Source organism: Gobius niger (genome assembly GCF_951799975.1).
Source record: "Gobius niger genome assembly, chromosome: 21".
Lineage (NCBI taxonomy): Eukaryota > Metazoa > Chordata > Actinopteri > Gobiiformes > Gobiidae > Gobius > Gobius niger.
The window spans coordinates 25,920,935-25,936,754 of record NC_136872.1 but is presented as its reverse complement, the minus strand read 5'-3'; the positions used below and the strand labels follow the sequence as shown (position 1 = coordinate 25,936,754).

Here is a 15,820-nt window from a genome sequence, read left to right as displayed (position 1 = left end):
CTGCCAATAACCTTAAAGAAGAAGAACAGCAGCTGTCGGTGATGTCACTTCCCCTTCCCCTGGGATCTATGCTAACAGGCTGGTCCCACAGACAAACCAGAAACAAAGTGAGTCAGAAAGTGTTTTTTTATTCTGCTTTATTGATGAGCTACAGATCTGAACAGCTTCTAACTCCATTTCTGAAATCAGCGTTCCCTAAGAGGTCTAAAGCTCTGATCCGGCCCAGTCCAGGTCTGATCCCGGTCCAGGTCTGATCCCGGTCCAGGTCTGATCCCGGTCCAGGTGTGATCCCGGTCCAGGTGTGATCCCGGTCCAGGTCTGATCCCGGTCCAGGTCTGATCCCGGTCCCCGGTCCCGGGTTACCAGTGGTGCCCGCACTCGGCCTCGATGGCGCAGACGAACGGCAGCGTCTCGTTGCAGCAGCCGGAGCTCCACTTGAGCTGGTCTGAAAAACACAAAGGAAACGATCGGCCGAGAGTTTGGACAAAACAAACAAACAAACAATATGAAGCCAATAAGTTCATTAAAAAGCTTTAAAGTTTAAATCACTTTAACTTTAAATCAATCAACTGGTGAAGAGAGATTTACTTGAATTACATCCAGAGTTGATGCGGAGGCAGCTGTGCTCGCGGGTCCTACACTCCTCGTTTGCCCAGTTCTCGTAGTCGAAGGTCAGACCATCAGACCACATCCAGAAACAGGCCTGAGGAGACAAACACAGGTCTTAAAGAGACAGGAACTGGTCTTAAAGAGACAGAAACAGGTCTGAAAGAGACAGAAACAGGTCTTAAAGAGACAGAAACAGGCCTTAAAGAGACAAACACAGGTCTTAAAGAGACAAACACAGGCCTTAAAGAGACAGGAACAGGTTTTAAAGAGACAGAAACAGGTCTTAAAGAGACAGAAACAGGTCTTAAAGAGACAGAAACAGGTCTTAAAGAGACAGGAACAGGTCTTAAAGAGACAGGAACAGGTCTTAAAGAGACAGAAACAGGTCTTAAAGAGACAGAAACAGGTCTTAAAGAGACAGGAACAGGTCTTAAAGAGACAGAAACAGGTCTTAAAGAGACAGAAACAGGTCTTAAAGAGACAGAAACAGGTCTTAAAGAGACAGAAACAGGTCTTAAAGAGACAAACACAGGTCTTAAAGAGACAGAAACTGGTCTTAAAGAGACAGAAACAGGTCTTAAAGAGACAAACACAGGCCTTAAAGAGACAGAAACAGGTCTTAAAGAGACAGAAACAGGTCTTAAAGAGACAGAAACAGGTCTTAAAGAGACAGGAACAGGTCTTAAAGAGACAGAAACAGGTCTTAAAGAGACAGAAACAGGTCTTAAAGAGACAAACACAGGCCTTAAAGAGACAGAAACAGGTCTTAAAGAGACAGAAACTGGTCTTAAAGAGACAGAAACAGGTCTTAAAGAGACAAACACAGGCCTTAAAGAGACAGAAACAGGTCTTAAAGAGACAGAAACAGGTCTTAAAGAGACAAACACAGGCCTTAAAGAGACAGAAACAGGTCTTAAAGAGACAAACACAGGCCTTAAAGAGACAGAAACAGGTCTTAAAGAGACAGAAACAGGTCTTAAAGAGACAGAAACAGGTCTTAAAGAGACAAACACAGGTCTTAAAGAGACAGAAACTGGTCTTAAAGAGACAGAAACAGGTCTTATAGAGACAGGAACTGGTCTTAAAGAGACAGAAACAGGTCTTAAAGAGACAGAAACAGGTCTTAAAGAGACAGAAACAGGTCTTAAAGAGACAAACACAGGTCTTAAAGAGACAGAAACTGGTCTTAAAGAGACAGAAACAGGTCTTAAAGAGACAAACACAGGTCTTAAAGAGACAGAAACTGGTCTTAAAGAGACAGAAACTGGTCTTAAAGAGACAGAAACAGGTCTTAAAGAGACAGAAACAGGTCTTAAAGAGACAGAAACAGGTCTTAAAGAGACAGAAACAGGTCTTAAAGAGACAAACACAGGTCTTAAAGAGACAGAAACTGGTCTTAAAGAGACAGAAACAGGTCTTATAGAGACAGGAACTGGTCTTAAAGAGACAGAAACAGGTCTTAAAGAGACAGAAACAGGTCTTAAAGAGACAGAAACAGGTCTTAAAGAGACAAACACAGGTCTTAAAGAGACAGAAACTGGTCTTAAAGAGACAGAAACAGGTCTTAAAGAGACAAACACAGGCCTTAAAGAGACAGAAACAGGTCTTAAAGAGACAGAAACAGGTCTTAAAGAGACAGAAACAGGCCTTAAAGAGACAAACACAGGTCTTAAAGAGACAGAAACTGGTCTTAAAGAGACAGAAACAGGTCTTAAAGAGACAGAAACAGGTCTTAAAGAGACAAACACAGGTCTTAAAGAGACAGAAACTGGTCTTAAAGAGACAGAAACAGGTCTTATAGAGACAGGAACTGGTCTTAAAGAGACAGAAACAGGTTTTAAAGAGACAGAAACAGGTCTAAAGGAGTCGTCTGGACCGGGCAGTACCTGGACGGTGTTGTGTCCTCCGACCCAGCTCAGGGGGAAGTCATGGGTGTCTGCTCGGGTCAGGCCCTGGAGGAAGCGGTCTGTTTCTTTACAGTGGATGGAGGCCAGGCGTCCACCCTCGAACTGACAGTAACTCTGACACAGACGAGCACAGGGGTTAAAGAAGTAGTAGTAGTAGTAGTAGTAATGGCAGTAGTAGTATTAGCAGTATTAGTAGTAATGGCAGTAGTAGTATTAGCAGTAGTAGTACCTCAGCTTCCACCCAGGTCTTGGGGGAGTCGATGAACCTGAAGCAGTGCTCGTGTCCGTGTTCTTCAAAGTGAGTCCAGTGCTCAGGGCAGCACGGCTTTCCAGCAACATCTGGGGCTGTTTGGTACAAAGACATTTCATTCAATTCTTTGTCTAAAGTTTCAACTTGGTCTTTTCATCACCACCTGGAGACGTCAGGTTATAAAGCTAACCTGACGTCTCCAGGTGGTGATGACCATGTGGTGATGACCATGTGGTGATGAACATGTGGTGATGACCATGTGGTGATGAACATGTGGTGATGACCATGTGGTGATGAACCTAAACCATGTGGTGATGACCATGTGGTGATGACCATGTGGTGATGACCATGTGGTGCTGACCATGTGGTGCTGACCATGTGGCGATGGACCTCACCTGGTACCTGGTGCCCGTGCTGATCGCAGTGCAGGTGGTCTCCTTTGGTCATGGAGTCCTTGTCCATGTCCCCGGTGGTGGGGTGGACACAGATGCACCACTGCTCGCCCTCGTTGAAGTGGTAGCAGTGGTCGTGCGGGTCACAGTACGACTCGTCTTTGATGAAGACGTGGCACTGCTTTGGCACAAAGTTCCCGTGTGCGTCACAGTCCAGCTCCACCTCGTTTTTGCTGTACTCGGCGTGATTGCGGATCTTCTCGTTCCACACGTGGCATATTCCGGACTCTACATGGACTGGAAACAGAGTCAGTCTTTATAAGTGTTTTTAAGTCTTTAGCTTTTCGTTTCATAAACTGTACATGTGATACAAGTGATACAAGTGTTTGATCCATCACTCATTGTGTAAGCTCTGCCTCTTAGAAAGAACCGAGAGGTCTGTCAGTTTCATCATGGGGGCTCTTTGCACTTTAGGCCAGGATGTTTGGAGCAGTTTCTAACCCGCCTCTTCATCCGAAAGGCTTCGTCAGCAACACTAACGTTTCCTGCTCGGACACGGAGTAGATAAAGACCCTTCTCTGACGCAGGTACATTCTTGTTCATTCAAGATCATTTAACCTCTTAACTCCCGCCGGAACCGAGAGGATCTTTTTTTCTCACGCCGTCAGATTTTTTTTCCATCATTTTTTTGTTGGGTATTCAGCTCATTTTTTTCATATTTTTTTCATTTTTTTGGTCACATTTTTGTCAATTGTTAATCAATTTTTTGGCACATTTTTGTTATTTTTTTGTCAAATTTTTATCACATTTTGTTCATATTTTTGTCATTTTTTTCATCAAATTTTCGTCGCTTTTTTGTCACATTTCCATCATTGTTTTCGTCTCAGTTTTGTTGCTATTTTCACACCTTTTTTCCAGAAGCTTTTGGATTGGGGTAAAGCCAAACTGGAGAAAATGTGCTCGGTTCAGGTGGGAGTTAAGGGGTTAAGAAAACATTTTCCTCGTGGTTGATTCAGTTCCTCGATGTAAAACCTTTGGAGATTTGAGGCTGTTAGAAAAGTTCCAGACGCTCCTGCTTTTACAGAAACAAGAAGCAGAAGCTGCTTCTTTGGCATCCGCTCAGTAAAGTGAAGATTACTGCGCGGATTTCAAATTACTCCTGGTATTATTACGCCTTACAATATAGTTCCCCCTTTTATCCGCTTAGAAAATCCACATAGTTTAATTGTGTGTAATTATACTTTGTAGTGGAACACTTCACGTAACCATATTTAAATAGGGAAAACGTGGAAGAGCTTGGTAGCTTCTATCTTGACCTGTTTTGGAGCTATAGAGGAGAGAGGGAGAGGCTAAATGCTAACGCCGTCTGCGCTGTGTTTACGTGACTGAAGATCAGACAGGTCCTAAAGAACTCGTCACAGCTCAGGTAAGAACATATCTCAGTGTGTAAAAACGCTGGCCTGTTCCTTTAAATCCAGCTGTAAAGATGCGTTGGTCTGACCTTCGCAGTGCAGGTCGTCGCCTCCCTGGGTGATGGACGCCATGTCGGGCTCTCCGCTCACAGGGTCCACGCAGCCGCACCAGCGCTCGCCCTCCCTGAAGTGGAAGCAGGCGCCGCCGGGCTGGCACCACTCGTCGTCGGCGGTGAAGACGTGGCACTGTTTGGGTTTGAAGTTCCCGTGGTCGTCGCACTCCGGGACCATCTCGTGTTTGCCGTGCTCGTTGTCGTAGTGGATCGTTTCCGTCCACTCGTGGCACTTCATGGGCACCCTGTGGTCTGCGGAGATCGGAGACAGAGACAGAACGTCACGGGTTTGATTCCTGAGGTTCTCCACGTGTTCGACTAAAACATGTACAATAGGTCGGCGGACTGGGACTGAAAAACAGCCCTGGACTCTGACCAGCCTGGCCCAAATTAGCGTAATTGTGACACTTCCACAAATACATCATTTAACCTCTAACCCCCCGCCTTAACATTAACCGAGTGCATTTTCCCCAGGTCGACTTTTTATTTATTTGTTTTTGATCGGCATCATCAGCAAAAAGAACAGGAAAGGCGGTCGTAGAAACAGAAGCAAAATCATTAATATAAAAAATAAATAATAAAGGTCCCAAAATTGAACCTTGTGGTGCACCATACTCCACACTGCAAAAAGTGGATTCTAAGCAAGTAAAAAATGTCTTACTTTAAGAAATAAGTTCTTATTTTTTCACTAAAAAGTAATAATGTTTTGTGGAGCAAATCTTATTTTAAGAAATCAAATCTGGCCATTTCTTGTTCAGATAAATTTGCTAAAAAACATGATCATTTTTCTTGTAACGAGAAAGAAAAACCTTTTGAATCTTCTTCAGTTTTAGACAAAGAATATTTTTTCTTATTTTAAGAAAAACTAAGATCAACAACTCTTAATGTAAGAACTGATTCTCACAGAGAGATAAAACATTCCATTCTTTACAGTTGGCGGCTCGGTGGCACAGCGGTTAGAGCCTCAGCTTCACAGCTCGAAGGTCCTGGGTTCGATTCCCACCAGGACGGGGCCTTTCTGTGTGGAGCATGTTCTCCCCGTGTACGTTTCCCCTACCACTAAAAACATGTACAATAGGTGAATCCTCCAGCCATCTGGCTCCACATCATGGAGAGAGTATTTATTAAGAAGAGTCATTTAGAACATTTTACTTAAATCAAGCAACATTTAAGTGAAATACCCACAATTTGTCACTGAATAAGAATGTTTTCCTTAAATTATTCCATTTTCTTGGTACATTTTGCTTAATTCTAGTTATTTATTTGCTTAAATTTAGTGTTTCTTTCTTGTTTTATGATGAGAAAAATATTCTAGGAAAAATAATTCTTAGCAAGAAAAAAACACTGACCCCATTGGTAGAATGTTTTCCTTCAAACAAGACAAAACGTCTCATTTTAACATTTTTTCCCTTGTTTTTAGAAATTTGGCATCCGCGCAGTAATCTTCTCTTTACTGTGCGGATGCCAAACTACTCCTGGTATTATTACGCCTTACAATATAGTCCCCCTTTTATCCGCTTAGAAAATCCACATTGTTTAATTGTGTGTAATTATACTTTGTAGTGGAACACTTCACGTAACCATATTTAAATAGGGAAAACGTGGAAGAGCTTGGTAGCTTCTATCTTGACCTGTTTTGGAGCTATAGAGGAGAGAGGGAGAGGCTAAATGCTAACGCCGTCTGCGCTGTGTTTACGTGACTGAAGATCAGACAGGTCCTAAAGAACTCGTCACAGCTCAGGTAAGAACATATCTCAGTATGGAAAAACGCTGGCCTGTAGGGCTGTGCAATTAATCGAAATTCGATTACGATTTCGATTACAACAGTAAACGATTACAAAATTAGCATAATCGCAAAAAATCGATTATAATTTTATTTATTTTTTTTCAATTTTCTTTTTCATTTTTTTTTTTTGTTCAATTTTCTTTTTTCTAATTTTTAATTTTGGGATTTTTGTCACTTTTTTGCTGGATTTTTGTCATTTTTTTGATGGATTTTTGTCACTTTTTTGATGGATTTTTGTCACTTTTTTTGATGGATTTTTGTCACTTTTTTAAAATGGATTTTTGTCATTTTTTTATGGATTTTTGTCTTTTTTTGCTGGATTTTTGTCACTTTTTTGATGGATTTTTGTCATTTTTTTGATGGATTTTTGTCATTTTTTTGATGGATTTTTGTCACTTTTTTGATGGATTTTTGTCACTTTTTTGCTGGATTTTTGTCACTTTTTTGCTGGATTTTTGTCATTTTTTTAATGGATTTTTGTCATTTTTTTAATGGATTTTTTTTAAAGGCAACAAATAATCGTTTGAATAATCGTGATTTCAATTATGACAAAAATAATCGTGATTATTATTTTTTCAATAATCGAGCAGCCCTACTGGCCTGTTCCTTTAACAGCAAATGATATTTCCTAAGGTTATGACAGACCCACTGTCCTCACATGACGACATCATTTTCTGCAAAAACTCCTTCCTGTACAACATCACATTTCCGTTATTATACCTATCAGGTCCTACTTATCCCAAATAGAACAGTTATAAAACGCACAGCAGACAAACTCTCGGGTCTCAGCAGGACCAGCAGGTGGAAGGTGCTTGACCTGCAGCCTCGATCGGAGTTTAAAAAGATGCAGCGTCAGAGAGATGGTTTGAAAGTCTTGAAATTACCTTGAGACCCCGACGCCTCGTGCTCCCCACTTTGGGAACCCATGCACCAGGGTCCTCCCCGGGGCCCGGACGCCCCTGAAACACAGATTCTGACTCTCAGTGGGACTTTAGCCGTCCAACCGAACTGCCTCTTTACAAATGCAGAGACAAATCATGCAAGGTTAGTGCTAGATCGTCTGCTCGGGAGGGACGGTCTGCTGTGATTTCGTACAGATCTATGAGTAAAAATACAAATAATCCTAATCCTTACCCTAAAGTTAACAATTTCCCTGGCCCTAACCTTAACCTGTTATCTCCCACCTGAACATGTTTTCTCCAAATTCTCCAAATCTAAAAGCTGCTTCAAAACAGAGGCAAAAAACGAGAAGAAAATGAGGATGTAAACGCAACAAAAAAAGCTCAAAAGTGACTAAAAGAAGCGACAAAAATTATAAAAACTCAACAAAAAAGTGACAAAAATCCAGCAAAAAAGAGACAAAAATCCAGCAAAAAAGAGACAAAAATCCAGCAAAAAAGAGACAAAAATCCAGCAAAAAAAAGACAAAAATCCAGCAAAAAAAGGAAAAAATCCAGCAAAAAAAAGACAAAAATCCAGCAAAAAAAAGACAAAAATCCAGCAAAAAAGTAATAAAAAAGTGACAAAAATCCAGCGAAAAAATGACAAAATCTCAACAAAAAAGTGACAAAAATCCAGCGAAAAAAGTGACAAAAATCCAGCAAAAAAGTAATAAAAAAGTGACAAAAATCCAGCAAAAAAGTAATAAAAAAGTGACAAAAATCCAGCAAAAAAGTAATAAAAAAGTGACAAAAACACATAAGGGAAATAAAAAGTGACATGGCATAGAGGAGAGAATGGATTTGGTTTTGTCGGGGGGTAAGAGGTTGATTTGTGTCATGGTATCTCATGTTTTCACAGCAGACTGTCCCTCCGGAGCAGACGATCTAGCACTAACCATCATGCAATGTGATGGGACTTCCTGGACTCTTCAGGATCCAGTCGTTTCAAAGAGCCGTTCAGAAGACTGGCTCTTTTTAATGTAATGTTCCAGCCAGAAAACTCACTATATCAAAGGCACGTTTCTGCTTTGACTTTAGAGCAGAACTCTTTCTCTTGTGTTCGAGGGAGTTGTGGGAAAACGATCCAGCCGTTTCCACAATCCAGATCCGGTTCAACATCACTAAAGTCAGCGCAGTTTGAATGAAGAGGAACGTTATGAAATCTGTTCCTTAAGAGGTTAACTTCACTTCATCAGCTGTTTTACTAACACTATCTACAGTTCCCATCGAGCGAGTTCCAGATACTGTGTCTAGTTCAGGTGACTCGTGTCTAGGGCCGGGCACTGTTCAGTTTTTTTTTTCCGATACCGATACCTTTGCTAAATGATTTGTCGTCTAGAACCAGAAAACAGAACAATAATGGTGATTAAATATTCTGTATTTGTGTCATTTGAGGTGAAACAACCAAGAAACTTCTTTTACAATAAAACTGCAGAAAACAGTTATTTTAGTCTAAATCAGACATATTTGGTTTCTGTCTCCTGCAGGAGAGAAGCCTCACAGATCCAGGAAAATACGTCACAGCTTCATTATCACAGTTTTTAGGAATTTTTTGTTCCCAATTTCCTAAATTTCCAGTAATTTAGGATCATTTTTCTTTCATGTGATTAGACATGACGCAGTTTCAACACTGCAAAAAGTGGATTCTAAGCAAGTCAAAAATGTCTTACTTTAAGAAATAAGTTCTTATTTTTTCCCTAAAAAGTAATAATGTTTTGTGGAGCAAAGTTTTCTTGAGAAAAAAAATCTTATTTTAGGAAATAAAATCGAGCCATTTCTTGTTCAGATAAATTTGCTAAAAACATGATCATTTTTCTTGTAACAAGAAAGAAAAACTTTTTGAATCTTCTTCAGTTTTAGACAAAGAATATTTTTTCTTATTATGATCAACAACTCTTAATGTAAGAACTGATTCTCACAGAGAGACACAGCGGTTAAAGCCTCAGCTTCACAGCTCGAAGGTCACAGGTTCGATTCCCACCAGGACGGGGCCTTTCTGTGTGGAGCATGTTCTCCCCGTGTCTGCCACTAAAAACATGTACAATAGGTGAATCCTCCAGCCTGGTTCCACATCATGGAGGCGGGTCCCCAGGCAATATTTTCCTTAAATATTAGTTTTTATTAAGAACATTTTGCTCAAAAATGTGAGTAATTTAGAACATTTTACTTAAATCAAGCAACATTTAAGTAAAATACCTTAATTTTTCACTAAATAAGAATGTTTTCCTTAAATTATTCCATTTTCTGAGGACATTTTGCTTAATTCTAGTTATTTATTTGCTTAAATTTAGTGCTTCTTCCTTATTTTATGATGAGAAAAATATTCTAGGAAAAAGAATTCTTTGCAAGAAAAAAATGCTGACCCCATTGGCAGAATGTTTTCCTTCACGTAAATGACTTGAACTGAGGAAATGTTTCTTGTTTTGAGACACTTTTCCTGATCGGTTTACTTTATTTCCTTTGCTTGTTTGAGGACATTTCAGACCAGTTCTAGGGTAAATCTCGCTTGAAATAAGAAAGTAAAATTGCCAATGAGATAAGACCAGCTTTCTTTCCCCATTGGCAAAGAAAATGACCTGAAATAAGGACGAAATGTATCGAAACGAGTCAGAAACATCTCAGAACAAGTGAAATAATCCAGGACAAATGACCAACAACTTCTTAACTCGTCAAAACAACTAAAATGTGGATTATTGTGCTCAGATTAAGATGTTTATACTGATCTAGTTACATACTTTTTGCAGTGGACTGGTGGCCCTTCTGTGCTCTTCCAGAATGGACATATGGCCAGTCCGCCCCTGCTGTGACCCCCGTGCCCAGCCCTGTGACCCCCCTGCCCAGCCCTGCAGACTCACTCACCCGGGTCGCAGTGCAGCCCCTCGCCGCCCTGGCTCAGCGTGTCCTGGTCCATGTGCCCGTAGATCACGTCCACGCACACGCACCAGGTCTCCCCGTCGCTGTAGTGGTAGCACCCGCCCTCGGGCTGGCACCAGCGGTCGCCCTCGGAGAAGCTGTGGCACTGCTTGGGCCGGAAGTTGCCGTGGTCGTCGCAGTCGGGGATCATCTCGTACTTGTAGTCTTGGTAGTTGGAGTTGGTCTTGTTGACGTTCCTGTGCTTGTTCTCCTCGTTGTGCCGCTGGACCTTCTCGAGCCACACGGTGCAGAACCCGCCCAGGGAGGGCGTTTTGGAGGGCGCCGCCCGAGCGGGACCCGGGGCCAGGACGGTCAGAGCCGCCACCGCAGCCAGGAGCAGGACGCCGGTGCTCATCGTGGAGGGATCTTCTGGAGCTGGTGAAAGTCAGCTGTGTGAAGGACCACGCAGGCGTCCAGCTCCTTTTATCCTCCTCAGACAAAGCCTCGTATCTCCCTGTGATCCGGTTACTCAGCCCTGTTGTGTGAGGTGTGAGTTACAGACTCTTATTGTGGCCGGGCCAGGAACAAAACACACAGATTTCATCTTTCGTAAGATTATCCCGACATGAACTGAGACCTTATTCAGTTACAAGTCAAATCCTCACATTAAAACAAACTGAAGATGAAGGAAGATCCAAGTGGGAGAGAAGAGAAACCTCGAGGAGAACCGTGATCCTGGCCCATATGTCCATTCTGGAAGAGCACAGAAGGGCCACCAGTTCTGCCTCAACTGAGCTTTACCCAAATCTAAAAGCTACACTGTAAAAAGTAAATATCAAGCATTGGCTTAAATGACTTGAATTGAGGAAATGTATCTTGTTTTTTCACTCATTTAGACACTTTTCCTGATCGAACCGAGTTTCCTTTGCTTGTTTGAGGACATTTCAGACCAGTTCTAGGGTAAATCTCGCTTGAAATGTGAGTTTTTGTCACATTTTTGTTGAATTTTTGTCACATTTTTGTCACATTTTTGTCAAATTTTTGTTGCATTTTTCACTTTTTGCAGTGTAAATATCAACTGGGACTGAAGAACAGCCCTGGACTCTGACCAGCCTGGCCCAAATTAGCGTAAATGTGACACTTCTACAAATACATATTTTAACCTCTAACCCCCCGCCTTAACCGAGAGCATTTTCCCCAGGTCGACTTTTTATTGATTTATTTTTTATTGGCGTCATCAGCAAAAAGAGCGGGAAAGGCGGTCGTAGAAACAGAAGCAAAATCATTAATATAAATAATAAATAATAACGGTCCCAAAATGGAACCTTGTGGTGCACCATACTCCACGGAATTCCTTTTGAATTCATGTTTTTTTATACTGGGCTTTTTTGTTGGTGAATTTTTGTTGAATTTTTGTCACATTTTTGTTAAATTTTTGTCGCATTTTTGTTGAATTTTTGTCGCATTTTTGTTAAATTTTTGTCACATTTTTGTTGAATTTTTGTCACATTTTTGTCACATTTTTGTTGAATTTTTGGTCAATTTTTGGTCAATTTTTTGTTGAATTTTTGTTGAATTTTTGTCATTTTTTTGTAGAAATTTTTGTTGATTTTTTGTTGATTTTTTGTTGAATTTTTGTTGATTTTTTGTTGAATTTTTGTTGATTTTTTGTTGAATTTTTGTCACATTTTTGTCACATTTTTTTCCGCATTTTTGTTGAATTTTTGGTCAAATTTTTGTTGAATTCTTGTCACATTTTTGTCACATTTTTGTTGCATTTTTCACTTTTTGCAGTGTAAATATCAAGCATTGGCTTAAATGACTTGAATTGAGGAAATGTATCTTGTTTTTTCACTCATTTAGAAACTTTTCCTGATCGGACCGAGTTTACTTTGCTTGTTTGAGGACATTTCAGACCAGTTCTAGGGGAAATCTCGCTTGAAATAAGAAAGATAGAGATAAGACCAATTTTCTTTCCCCATTGGCAAAGAAAATGACCTGAAATAAGGACGAAATATATCGAAACAGAAACATCTCAGAACAAGTGAAATAATCTGGGACAAATGCCCAACAACTTCTTACCCAGTCAGAACAACTAAAATTTGGATTATTGTGCTCAAACTGAGATGTTTATACTGATCTAGTTCATTCCTTTTTGCAGTGTAAAAAGAAACGCATCAAAATAGCGAGAAAAACAGGATGAAAACAGAACAAAAATGTGCTGGAAAAGCAACAAAAAGCAACAGAAAACGTGATGAGAAGGCCCTGTCTGGAGAGCAGCGCTGACGTTGTCCAGAGAACAGCCATACGGACGTGGAGCAGAGGAGCGTCTGTTCTGTAACCCTCTGGTCAGGACCCGCCTGTCGGACGGGGAGCAGAGGAGCCTCTGTTCTGTAACCCTCTGGTCAGGACCCGCCTGTCGGACTCGGCAAATGCGCGGCAGGCGTTTGTGGCTTCCAAAGTAACGAAGATGGCCGACTTAAGGTCTGGAAGAGACTGGAAAAGTGCTGCGCAGCTAAGCCAGGACACCGGCATGAGGTCACAGCGGGGACTGGAGAGGCTTCTGGGACAGGTAAAGCAGAGAGGCTTCTGGGAGAGGTAGAACAGAGAGGCTTCTGGGAGAGGTAAAGCAGAGAGGCTTCCATGGAGGTTCAGGGAGCTGCTGGGACTGGGCGCTTCTGGACCACCTCCCCTGGTCTTTCCAACACTGCCGGTTCAGCCTGCAGGTGGTGGACAGGACATGGCTGCTTCTCTGCTGTCTTTCGCCACGCCGATCTTGCCGGACTTCCCCACACACTGCAAAAAGTATGTAACTAGATCAGTATAAACATCTCAATTTGAGCACAATAATCCACATTTTAGCTGTTTTGACTGGTTAAGATGTTGTTGGTCATTTGTCCCAGATTATTTCACTTGTTCTGAGATGTTTCTGACTCGTTTCGATACATTTCGTCCTTATTTCAGGTCATTTTCTTTGCCAATGGGGAAAGAAAATTGGTCTCATCTCATTGGCAATTTCACTTTCTTATTTCAAGCCAGATTTACCCTAGAACTTAGGGCTGCTCGATTATTGAAAAAATAATAATCACGATTATTTTTGTCATAATTGAACCCCCTATATTCAAACGATTATTTGTTGCCTTTAAAAAAATCCAGCAAAAAAGTGACAAAAATCCATCAAAAAAAAGACAAAAATCCATCCAAAAAAAGGACAAAAATCCAGCAAAAAAAAGACAAAAATCCATCAAAAAAGTGACAAAAATCCATCAAAAAAGTGACAAAAATCCTTCAAAAAAAAGACAAAAATCCAGCAAAAAAAAAGACAAAAATCCAGCAAAAAAACGACAAAAATCCAGCAAAAAAAAGACAAAAATCCATCAAAAAAAGACAAAAATCCATCAAAAAAACGACAAAAATCCATCAAAAAAAAGACAAAAATCCATCAAAAAAAAGACAAAAATCCAGCAAAAAAAGACAAAAATCCATCAAAAAAAAGACAAAAATCCATCAAAAAAAAGACAAAAATCCATCAAAAAAAGACAAAAATCCATCAAAAAAAAGACAAAAATCCATCAAAAAAGTGACAAAAACCCATCAAAAAAAAGACAAAAATCCAGCAAAAAAAAGACAAAAATCCTGCAAAAAAGTGACAAAAATCCTTCAAAAAAAAAGTGACAAAAATCCTTCAAAAAAAAAGTCAAAAATCCTGCAAAAAAGTGACAAAAATCCTTCAAAAAAAAAGTGACAAAAATCCTTCTAAAAAAAAGTCAAAAATCCAGCAAAAAAGTGACAAAAATCCATCAAAAAAAAGACAAAAATCCATCAAAAAAATCCTGCAAAAAAGTGACAAAAATCCTTCAAAAAAAAAGTCAAAAATCCATCAAAAAAGTGACAAAAATCCAGCAAAAAAGTGACAAAAATCCAGCAAAAAAAGTGACAAAAATCCATCAAAAAAAAGTGACAAAAATCCTTCAAAAAAAAAGTCAAAATCCATCAAAAAAGTGACAAAAATCCAGCAAAAAAGTGACAAAAATCCATAAAAAAAAGACAAAAATCCAGCAAAAAAAGTGACAAAAATCCAGCAAAAAAGTGACAAAAATCCTTCAAAAAAAAGACAAAAATCCTTCAAAAAAATGACAAAAATCCTTCAAAAAAAGACAAAAATCCTTCCAGCAAAAAAGTGACAAAAATCCTTCAAAAAAAAAGTCAAAAATCCAGCAAAAAAGTGACAAAAATCCATCAAAAAAAGACAAAAATCCTTCCAGCAAAAAAGTGACAAAAATCCTTCAAAAAAAAAGTCAAAAATCCAGTAAAAAAGTGACAAAAATCCATCAAAAAAATCCTGCAAAAAAGTGACAAAAATCCTTCAAAAAAAAAGTCACAAATCCATCAAAAAAGTGACAAAAATCCAGCAAAAAAGTGACAAAAATCCAGCAAAAAAAGACAAAAATCCATCAAAAAAGTGACAAAAATCCAGCAAAAAAAGTGACAAAAATCCAGCAAAAAAGTGACAAAAATCCTTCAAAAAAAAGACAAAAATCCTTCAAAAAAATGACAAAAATCCTTCAAAAAAATGACAAAAATCCTTCAAAAAAATGACAAAAATCCATCAAAAAAAGACAAAAATCCTTCCAAAAAAAAGTGACAAAAATCCATCAAAAAAAGACAAAAATCCTTCAAAAAAATGACAAAAATCCTTCAAAAAAATGACAAAAATCCTTCAAAAAAATGACAAAAATCCATCAAAAAAAGACAAAAATCCTTCCAAAAAAAAAGTGACAAAAATCCTTCAAAAAAAAAGTCAAAAATCCAGCAAAAAAGTGACAAAAATCCAAAAATTAAAAATTTGAAAAAAAATAATTATGATCGATTTTTTGCGATTATGCTAATTTTGTAATCGTTTACTGTTGTAATCGAAATCGTAATCGGATTTCGATTAATTGCACAGCCCTACTAGAGCTGGTCTGAAATGTCCTCAAACAAGCAAAGCAAACTTGGTCCGATCAGGAAAAGTGTCTAAATGAGTGAAAACCGCTCAAAGCAAGATGCATTTCCTCAATTCAACTCATTTAAAGGGACTATACGGAGTTTAAAAATGTTAAAATGATGTATGTTCCTCCCCCTACATGTTCCTCCATGTCCTAATGTGTAGAATGAGCCCAGACTTGCCTCTAAAATCCTGCACTGTCACTCAAAACGATGTTAATTCGGGTCTGAAGTGCCGTCATGCACGAGCTTAATATAGAAGCTGCAGTTACGCGTAAGGCCTGAGATGGCAGTAGTGAGTATAAAATCACAAACTTGCGTCTAGCCCCTTTAAGCCAATGCTTGATTTTTACTTTTTGTAGTGCAGTCTCCAAAAAGGCCCTGTACATCGTCGTGGTCAAAGCCCGAAACAGAGCTGCGCTTGAGGGCCGGCCAGAGTCCAGGTGGTCGGGTGTGTTGGCCCCGGGGTCGTCTCCCAAAGGCAGCTGGAGGTTGGAGCATTTGTGGCTGTCCTGCTCCAGGCTCGCTCCCCTCGTCACTCTGCCGGAGCGTTGGGTGGATGAACTGGGCC

At 39.8% G+C, this 15,820-nt stretch overlaps 1 protein-coding gene across 1 annotated transcript; it reads right to left on the bottom strand.

Moving 5' to 3' along the window:
* Positions 1-348: 348 nt before the first annotated feature.
* LOC306981076 (uncharacterized protein) lies at positions 349-10,685 on the bottom strand. Its single transcript, XM_079580624.1, has 7 exons — positions 10,270-10,685; positions 4,660-4,935; positions 3,162-3,455; positions 2,746-2,861; positions 2,496-2,630; positions 598-703; positions 349-445 (listed from the first exon to the last, which is right to left on the bottom strand). Exons 1-7 carry the CDS (start codon positions 10,676-10,678, stop codon positions 360-362), a joined length of 1,422 nt encoding a protein of 473 aa, XP_079436750.1. The 5' UTR covers positions 10,679-10,685; the 3' UTR covers positions 349-359.
* Positions 10,686-15,820: the final 5,135 nt, after the last annotated feature.

Coding starts and splice junctions, on each gene's coding strand:
- LOC306981076 (XM_079580624.1), bottom strand. CDS start 10,678: ATGAGCACCGGCGTCCTGCTCCTGGCTGCGGTGGCGGCTCTGACCGTC. Junction 4,936..10,269: donor GGGGCTGCACTGCGACCCGG/GTGAGTGAGTCT, acceptor CGATCTCCGCAG/ACCACAGGGTGCCCATGAAG. Junction 3,456..4,659: donor CGACGACCTGCACTGCGAAG/GTCAGACCAACG, acceptor CTCTGTTTCCAG/TCCATGTAGAGTCCGGAATA.